Raw genomic sequence first — 9438 nt, 5'->3', positions numbered from 1 at the left:
TGGCAACAGATTTCATACAAAACTGCAAATCAACTGTACACCTTTCTTTGTATGAGAATTTTGAAATTAAAAGTAAGGCAAATAACATTCAAAGGAGTGACAGCTTGTCCAATTACTTTTGATCTTTTACAAAAGGGGAGGGATGACCATAATTAATCCACCTCTCAATCCATCAAAACAACCCTCGCATATCAATTCCTCCAGAATTTACCCAGTTTGCATTTGAATTCTTTCACACTGATGCTGAGAATCTGCACACTGAGCTCATATTCATGTTAACGGTTTCAACATGACAGCTGTCACTGTCCAAATACTTATGGACCTGAATATATAACTATAGCAATTTAATGACATTTACACATTTAAATATGACCCTTACTGTAACTGATACCTGCAGGAATATAAATGTGTTTGTTTGTATGCACATAATACACGACTATGACTGAAAATGTGCACATAAGATGCCTCCAGCCTTCAGCACATGCACGCTCATTCAGGAGGAACACGTTCAGTGAAACACACACACACTCACACATGCTGCATGACCATATAAGCCGGAGCCCACGCCCTGACAGACACACTGCGTCACGGCCCAAATCAGCGCCTGCAGCCTTGTTTACTCCCTGTAACCTGCGTGCCACTGATTGTGCTAGAAAAGCCCTCATCTTCTCCTCCCGCCCACTCCTCCTCCGCTCCCTTCTCCCCATCCTCTGAGTCACCCTTAGTAGCCCTCTCTCCTTCCAAATCCCTCCTCCTAACTGCTTCTCTCACCTTCCTTTCCCTTGATGTCAGACTGTTCTGTTTCATTGCTCTTATCTGTTGCATATTTGTCTCATCATGTAGTTTGCATATTAAAACAAACTAGAGTCTGAATTAGCCTACAGACCTCCACGCTCCAGTCTGTCATCGTTCCTCATCTCCCTGAGGTATGGGTTTGTGAGGAAGCTGCAGTCGAATGTTTTCTGGTGGTGACACGAGTGTCAGTTGTGTTCAGCACCAGGGACAGCGACACTGGCACCAATAATCCAACAGATCACATTACAAACATAAAATACAAAACAGGGATTGCAGTAAATTGTTAGATAATGAAATCAGATCAGTAACACATCAGCGAAACAGATTATAATGTGAAAACAGTAAACACACAACGCTGCCATTTTGATGATTCTCTGTGGTACAAGCACAAGTTTTCTACTCAGCCTGCTGCTTCCCAAAAAGCCAAACCACTGCTTCACAAACTGACAAACAGCACCACTTACAGCTTTCAACTAAGAACAGCATTTATTTACAGCTACATGGAACCCTGTTCTGTATGATCCTCCCATCAAAAACTAAAGCATTTAGAAAGCAGCTGAATTCATAGTTTGAGCACCTCTTTGCAAATTACATATTTTTTCATTTAAAATATAGGCTTCTTTAGACAATTTTTAAAAAGGAATCTCAATGTGAAAAACAGGAGTACAACTCAGGATTATTGTAATAATTGATTTTTTTTTCTCATTTTTCAATTCATTAATGAGTCCATAAAATGTCAAAAAACTGTGAAAAATACTGATCACTGATATCCAGAGTTCAAGACGACGCCTTCAAATGTCTTGTCTTGTCCACATCCCAAAGATACTCAGTTTACTGTCAGACAGGAGTAAAGCTTGTGAAATAAACCAGAAAATATTCACATTTAATAAACTGAAATCAGAGACTTTGAACAAAAAAAAAAAAAAGAGAAATTCAAAACATTAAATTGTCAAAATAGCTGTCGGTTAATTTAATAATCAATTAATCATTACAGCTACACACGTGAAATTCAATAACTAACTGAGGAACAAACACTCACATCTGCAATATGCTGTAAGCATACAGAATTGGGATACTTTTTAATGTCGGTTTGTTCGATTAAATTATATGAAGCATTGAAATATCCTGAAAAGCTTATGGCAGTTGGATTTTTCAACACATTTAACTTTCTGGGTCAAATCAAGAAGCACCTGTAAGCAACTACCAAACAAAAACAGAATAAATCTTGTCATATGGAACGTGCCAAACAAATTTACATATAATGTGTAATAATAAATGGCATCAGTGTGGTAATATCTGAAAAATAAACAGGTTTAATGTCCATATCTGACAGGCAAAATCTGTGGATATAATCAGGACACCATGCAGTAAATTCTAAAAGTAACAATTTAAGACTCAATATTAAATACAACAGCTAACAGTAAATCCACAGTAAGTCCAGTTTTGAGACATTTGTCCAGCCAGGAAAGATAAAGTCTGTCTCTGTGGCTAACCTGGTTCCAGTCTAACCCGTGTTTTTTGCTTGCTCCAGAAATTTCTTCTGGATGTTCTGGCTGAAAGATGACATGAAGTCATCAGACTCCACGTCGAAGGGTAAGAGGTCCATCTGTTTCTCTACCTGCGACATTAGCTGACTGGTGGACAGCAGCTTCACACATCCCTGAGACAGAGAAACAAGCAAACATATATATGTATAATAAAAAAAGAGATAAATATATGCCTACATGAAGCCAGCCTCACTCCAACTACCTAACTTGGATCGCTAGCACCAGAAAGGCATTTAAGACTGAGATTAGGCGGTTTTTACCGTCTTTTTCTGTTTTTGTTTAGTTGGCGAGTCCATCAAACATGTGATCAGGTCAATTACTGCAGAGTCTGCAAAATCTCGGGCAATGTCGAGGCAGTTTTTCCCTGTAGGAAGATATGATATATTTAAACAGCGACAATTTATTGTATCTGTCGGCAATTAGTGCTACTGCAGACAGAACATAGTCCTGTAAAGTGACATTATGACGCTTTGTATTTTGGCTTTTGAAGCTCTGTCGTCAAACCTGCTTTGTTCACTGAAGTGACATCAGCGCCTGCATTAAGGAGTAAGTCGACACAAGAAATGCGGGAGCACTCAATGGCCTTCATGAGAGGTGTGCCTCCGTTGAGAGTGCAGGCATTGACGTCAGCACCGGCCTCCAGCAGAAGCTTGGCGATGTCTGTGTGGCCACCATGAGCTGCATGGTGCAGTGGGGTCCATCTGAACTGGTCAGACATGGTCACATTCGCCCTGACAAGAAAATACATAAAACTTCCCCAAATCAAACTCATATGACACTCAGTAACTACACAGCAATCCTTTGATCCAAAAAAGAGCTTTCTTACCCTTTTTTGAGAAGGTACTGAACCACTTTGTCATTGCCACTGGAGCACGCGACCATCAGTGGAGTCTTGTAATACTCATCTTGCACATCTACAGGAACTCCCTGGCTGAAAGCGAGGCCTAGAGACTCCAGATCTCCACTTTTCACACAGGTGTTAATATTGACAAAGACCTTTTGTGGCTTTTCTGTGTACCATCTTGTGTCATTTTTTACAGGATGCTTGGAGTCCAGACGGCAGACATCTGTTAAGTTGGAACATGACTCAATCATGAATTGGGGTGGGCCGCCGTCCTGCCGGCGTTGCATGATGTCTTGTGGTAGGGTACCAATGGGCATAGGAATGGTACTTTTACCACCTTTCTTTCCCTTTTTGCCTGTCTTCGCTGCCTTTTTCTTTTTGGGAACATACGATGACAACAAGAATGGTTTCTGGATGTACTTGACACCTGTGATAAAGTCCTTAATGTTGACGAGCCCCTCGTTGTTCTCCTCATGGGCAGAGATAACTTGAAGAAGCTGGTCTTCTTCAATTGGAACTTTTAACTCCTGTAACACCGAAATGAACACCTCTGTAGATACTGTATCAGATTCATCTCCAAAGGCATGCCAGAGATCACGTTCGCGCTCGTTGCTCCAGTCGTGGAGTGTCAGGGCCCAGGGTTCTGACATCAATATGGCTTCGCTGGATTCTGTTTCTTCTTCTGGTGGCTTCTGTGCTTTCTTCAGCTGTTTGGCTACTACTTTGTGACCTGCTTCTTTGGCAATCTGGTGTGGCAGCAAACCTTTCTGGTTCTTCATCTTGTGGTTACAACCTAAACACAGAGCACTGTTTTAATGATAATACGTTAATACCTCAAAATGGTCAGTATCAGAATCGCCTTTATTGTCATTGTAATTTGTTTTACTATGAGATTTGAGTGCAACTCCAAAAAGGTGCTTTCCGTGATGTGAGTAATTTTTAGCCAATATAAAAGATAGTGAAATTTAACTGTAAATTATTCAGAGTATATGTACAACTAATATAAACATAAGGTAAAATGAAATAAAATAAAATGAGGACCAAAAAATGGCCATATATACAGCTAAGGGTGGATTGAAAGAGGCCATTCTCACAGAAGCATCATATCTGGATATCAACATCAACAATCTGAAAATTTCTCATCTTTGTGATCCCGTTTTCATTTTTAGTGTTGCTTATCTGCATCCATGAAAAATAGAAAAGAATAAAGTTCAACACAGGTCTAGAGAAAACATACTCATTCTACTGCTCAGTTGCATACTTGACAAACCAATACACAAGACAACCAGAGCAGGAAAAGCAGAGACGTTTCCATGGTCATCGCTGAAACTTTTTAAACACTTTTGACAATCCGAACACGTTGTCGGATTAAGTACACCGCCAGCTTTACTCTCGTTCTCTCTCACAGCACCTCTTTGTACCAGGAATTTGCAGCAGAGCGCATCGCCTGTGGCAGCGGCGTAGTGCAGGGGCGTGTTTTCATCTAAGCTGATCACGTCCATTTGAGCCGAGTTTGCAGACAACAGCTGAATCACCTGTTAAACCCAAAACACAAAATAAACTACAAATAACCTCATCATGGCCAATAGCAACTAATGCAACATGACTTAGGTGCTGAAGTTGAAAAAAGAAAACGTATTTGTATTTTACACTTGAATGTGATTTGAAAAAGATAAATAAATACTGCTATTGATGGACCAAAAACTACAAAGCTTAATCAACTACAGTATACTATATCTTACACTATCACCTTCAGGAAAAATGACTTCAGAGCAATTTACCTCCAAAAAGCCTCCCATGGCAGCATAGTGCACTGCACTGAGGCGTTGATGGTCCAGCGCATTAACGTTTCCCCCCTTTTTGAGAATGGCTCGAGCTAGCTGCAAACAGCCAGCCTTAACCGCCGCCATTAACGCTGTGACACCGGTTCTCTGGACACAAAGGACAAGTCAAAAACCTGCTAGTTAGAGGAGCAGATGCACACAGATGGGGATTTCTTGCAGTTTTTCTGGCAGAGCTCTTGTCACATGTTGCATGCCCACACTCAGCAGCGCCCTTTTTGGTCTGTCCTAAAGGTTTTTTTTTTTAACTTGCTCATTTTTATTTCCAACATGTTCAAAGTTTTTTGTAGATCTCAGCAGAATCTCAAGAAAGTTGTACAAAATTGCGAAGAACCACCATCTTTAGGTTGTAACATTATGTTGGGCCTCATTTATTTCAAAAAAAGTTAATTAAAATAATAAAAGCACTAAAAGTAAAAGGATAAAGCCATTATCTTAAACCAAATATCATAAAAAAAATCACTTACAATCTGGTCCTCTTTAGGCAAATGCCTTGGGAAAACAAACAAACCCAACACTTCCCATAATGCCTTGGTGTTAGTCCTGTCACCTGATTTTTTGCATTGGGGTCTGCTCCTCTCTGCAGCATAGCGAGACACATGGACTCAAACTCTTGAGCTTTTTCACACATCAGCTGGAAGATATGAGTCCCCTCTGCAGAGACATTGTTGATGTCTGCCTGGCACTCCACCGCCATCTGCAGGCAGCGTGCATGGCGCTTGGTCGGGTACATGCAGTAGAACAGCACGCCTAAAAAGAAAGGAGCAAGAAGCGTATCAAACACACAAAAAGTGTACAATGGCAGCCCATGATAAATACAGAATCTAGTTTCACATCAAACTCATTTACTGTGATCCTCAGGCATGCTGACTGCAATACCCATGTTAAACACAGGGGGCACTGTAAATGAGCTCACAAACAGCATTCATTAAATGCAAGAAGAAATCTTTCATAAACAACAAAGGATGTGCAGATAGATGAAAGTGTTTGTCTTTAAATCATTGCAGCGGTCTTCATACAGCACATACTGTTGGCTGCACATTGATTCCTGTGGTTTTGGGAATTTACTTGGCCCCACCCACCCTGCAGCACAAAAAACTCAGGCGTGATGCTGAAACTGGCCCGAGTCAGATCTCACAGAGAGCAGGATGATATCAGATTACCCAGCATGCTTCACAGGAAAGGATCACCATGAGGGGTTGATCTGTAATTAGATGTACGTGCACTGCTTTCCTGTTCTTTTAAAGTGCTCATGTTTCAGTCTCGCTAACGCTGCATTCCTTTTCTCACTGTGCTAAAGTGAAAAACAGTTGCTGTCATTGATTCTCTGGACACATGACAATCCATATAAATTTAAAAATGAGTTTAAAAAAGGTTTTGAAGACGCACTTTGCACACCCTGATTGGTGTTGTCTGGGACGCAACCTCTTCATCAATAACTAAACAGAAGCTTTATGAATTTTCATGAGTTGGAAAACAAGGCAACACACTCAGAACCTGAATCGCACAAAGAGAAATCCACACTTCCAGATCAAATGAGAATACGTTAGTGGGAAAGGGCCTACTCCATTAGCTATCATCCAACTGTTTGATAATATCTACTACAAGCTCACTGTTGTATATTTTTGGGTTCAAACATGTAATAATCCTGATTTGGCTCTTAAACTCTCCAAAACGTCTCATCTACACGTCAAAGAATCAGATCTGATTCCCACCTTTGCCCTCGGCATCCTGGAGGCTCAGGTCAGCTTTATGCTGTACCAGCAGCGTCACGGTGGCGACACTGCCCAGCTCGGCAGCCAACATGACGGGGGTTCGGCCTCTCTTGTCTTGGATGTCGGGGTGTGCTCCCCGAGAAAGAAGGAAGCTGACCAAATCTGTGATGGATTCAGACACCATGTTGAAAATACTGAAGTGTCTTGGAAAAATAACTGTTTGCATTCTACCAAATCATATGAAATGCTGACTTCCTCCCAGTTTTAATTCAAACCTCGGGGTGTTTTTAGATCACGACACACTTCAAAAGAAAACTCCAGTTGAAAAGTAGGAAACCCAGTGATGTGCCTTGTTTTATAACAGACTAAAAAATACACAGACACAGCCTTAAAATATAAAAAGTAAGAGCCAGCTCATCATCACCGTCACTGTACGCTCTAACAGCCATGTGAAGCGCTCCTACGCCATCCCGTGGCTCCATCAGGTTAATCAGGTCCTTCACCCCAAACTTCAGCATCTTGTCTATGTGATCTTTATCTGCTTGATGGATGCACTGCAGGAGGCGGTAGACCTGAAGTGTCTGCAGACGGCCCTCTGCTATTGTGCCACTCATTCTGCATGTGCCAGAAGCTGTTTGGATACAAAACATTGAACTAAACATACATTTTTTTTTTTTTTTACATCCAGCCTCATGTTAACCTTGATTTTTTTTGTTGCATCAAAGAGATTGTGTATATACTACAAGCAACCTATGTGCCAGCGCATGTACAGACCCTGTACTAACTGTAAGCTTCAAATATTAAATTAATTTGATATGAACATTCCTGAACTGTCCAGCAGGTGCCAATGTTCCAGTGTTCCATGTTTTCCTTTTTATGTGTACTCCGAAACAATGTTCAAAACATAGGCATGTCAAATGTTCTGTAACAGTTTTTTGAGCTTTTTTTTTTTAATTCTCCTCATTCCATGTCGCAGACCGAATGGTCCCCCACTAAAAATTGTTCCACCCTGCCTTTACTGCACATGCGTCATTTGGGACCACAGCAGTCTCTACATCCAAAGCGATCAAAGGGATTAATGTGATTATTAATCATCAGATGACAAGGTAAAACCTCTTAAATCAATCTAAAATTAGTTTTAAGCAGAAACTAGGTTGTTTTAAGCAGAAACGAGGCAATAATCTCTGAGTCGCTACTGACGCTTTGAAATGACAGAGGTGCAGTGAACACAGCAGCAACAGCTCGTCTGGCTGCGCCGCTCTGATCGCTTCCTTTTATTATGAAATAATGCTGAATTTATGTGGAAATGACTGTTGTACAAAAGCTTCAGATATCTGTCGCTGAGATAGATGATGACTGGAGTGCACTTTTAAGCAGAAACGAGGTGATAATGGGTGAACCGCGGTCGACGCACAGAAATGACGCATGCGCAGTGAAGGCAGGGCAGACCGATTTTTAGGGGGGACTGTTTGGTCTGCGACAGCGGCTTTACTTTCGGTTTTGGGTATATTTTTTCCCCTACTTTGTCACATAGTGGGCAGGATGGTTTCCTCCTGTGGTTGCTAGGCTAAGCTGACACCTCTATGAGATAATAAGGAACGTGTTTGATACCCTCAAATGTACAGCTTGCTTAAAAATGCTGCTATGTCATTTGTCAATAAAAATAAATAAATAAATAAAATAACTCTCTTTTACATTATACTTGTCATTTTCTGGTACGCTTGCACATATAGGCAGCATGATAGCTTAGTGGTAAGCACTGTTACCTCACAGTGAATAGGTCACAGGATCGATTCCCACCTGTGGCCTTTCTGTGTGGACCCCATCTTGGATAAGCGGTTGAAGATTAGTGTGTGAGATCTTTCACATATATCAGCATCTATTTGCATCTGAATCAGAGGCATAATGTGGTTTTCCTTTCTATGTAAGCAGTCACAAATTGAAATTTGGATTCTCATGAAAAAAGTGCACCGTTGGCAGAAGCGTGCCATAACAGAATGAGCTTTCAAAAAAATAGAATGTCTAATCTAACTCAATCAGTAAACACAGATCTTAGATCGAGGATCAAAAAAGACAATTTAAGATAGAGGCCTAAAATGTAATGTTGTTGTTGAGCAACAAGATGGAAATTCATGAAAATTTAGATCTGGCAACATGGAGAAATGGTTCTGATTGTGTCTTGTATTTTGAATTTGTATCATCTGTTAAAATTTTATACGTTGAATATTATGTAACCTTAGTGACCTTTTATATGCAAAAGTTAATTTATTGAACAAAACTAGTTAGATTATGCGTGCATTATTTTTTTTTAAAACAGATTATAAACAATTTTTTTCAGCTTTGTGTTATTTCTTTAATTACGTTAAAATTATTATTATTAATTATTATCATTATTATTATTAAACTGACAAATGCACGAGTCAAACACAAACAACAGAGAAAACCTTCTTACCGTAATGGAAAAACTTTTAAAACCTCTTTTTTTTTTTTTTTCTTTTTTTTTGACGGCTCCAACAACCTTCTGAACAGCGACAACAGCGACTTAAACAGAAGTTTATGTGTCGCGTTTTCAAACTTTTTTAAAAGCACAATCTGGTTTGTCGGCAGGGAAACAAACTCGGCGTCTTGACAACGAAAATATCCGCCGGATGACGTTTCATGATGCCTTCAGGTACACAAATTCACAACGGAATTCA

At 40.2% G+C, this 9438-nt stretch overlaps 1 protein-coding gene across 1 annotated transcript; it reads right to left on the bottom strand.

The window, feature by feature from the left end:
• Positions 1-2205: 2205 nt before the first annotated feature.
• ankef1a (ankyrin repeat and EF-hand domain containing 1a) lies at positions 2206-7526 on the bottom strand. The gene is made up of 9 exons (XM_034162660.1): positions 7167-7526; positions 6743-6904; positions 5578-5777; positions 4968-5117; positions 4598-4721; positions 3169-3979; positions 2847-3073; positions 2603-2706; positions 2206-2455 (listed from the first exon to the last, which is right to left on the bottom strand). The coding sequence occupies exons 1-9, from the start codon at positions 7402-7404 to the stop codon at positions 2300-2302; spliced, it is 2172 nt and encodes a 723-aa protein (XP_034018551.1). The 5' UTR covers positions 7405-7526; the 3' UTR covers positions 2206-2299.
• Between the last annotated feature and the right edge of the window lie 1912 nt (positions 7527-9438).

The sequence above is a fragment of the Thalassophryne amazonica genome, chromosome 21, assembly GCF_902500255.1.
Source record: "Thalassophryne amazonica chromosome 21, fThaAma1.1, whole genome shotgun sequence".
NCBI classification, from domain to species: domain Eukaryota; kingdom Metazoa; phylum Chordata; class Actinopteri; order Batrachoidiformes; family Batrachoididae; genus Thalassophryne; species Thalassophryne amazonica.
Note: the sequence above shows the minus strand (reverse complement) of the source record. Positions and strands in the feature narration are given on the sequence as shown.

What these genes read in the sequence shown, in the direction of transcription:
- ankef1a (XM_034162660.1), bottom strand. Translation starts at nt 7,404, where the DNA reads ATGTTTAGTTCAATGTTTTGTATCCAAACAGCTTCTGGCACATGCAGA. An exon ending in CCAGGATGCCGAGGGCAAAG is followed by an intron (nt 5,778 to 6,742) that starts GTGGGAATCAGA and finishes CTTTCTTTTTAG; the next exon opens with GCGTGCTGTTCTACTGCATG. An exon ending in ACCCCAATGCAAAAAATCAG is followed by an intron (nt 5,118 to 5,577) that starts GTGACAGGACTA and finishes CTTTGTGTCCAG; the next exon opens with AGAACCGGTGTCACAGCGTT.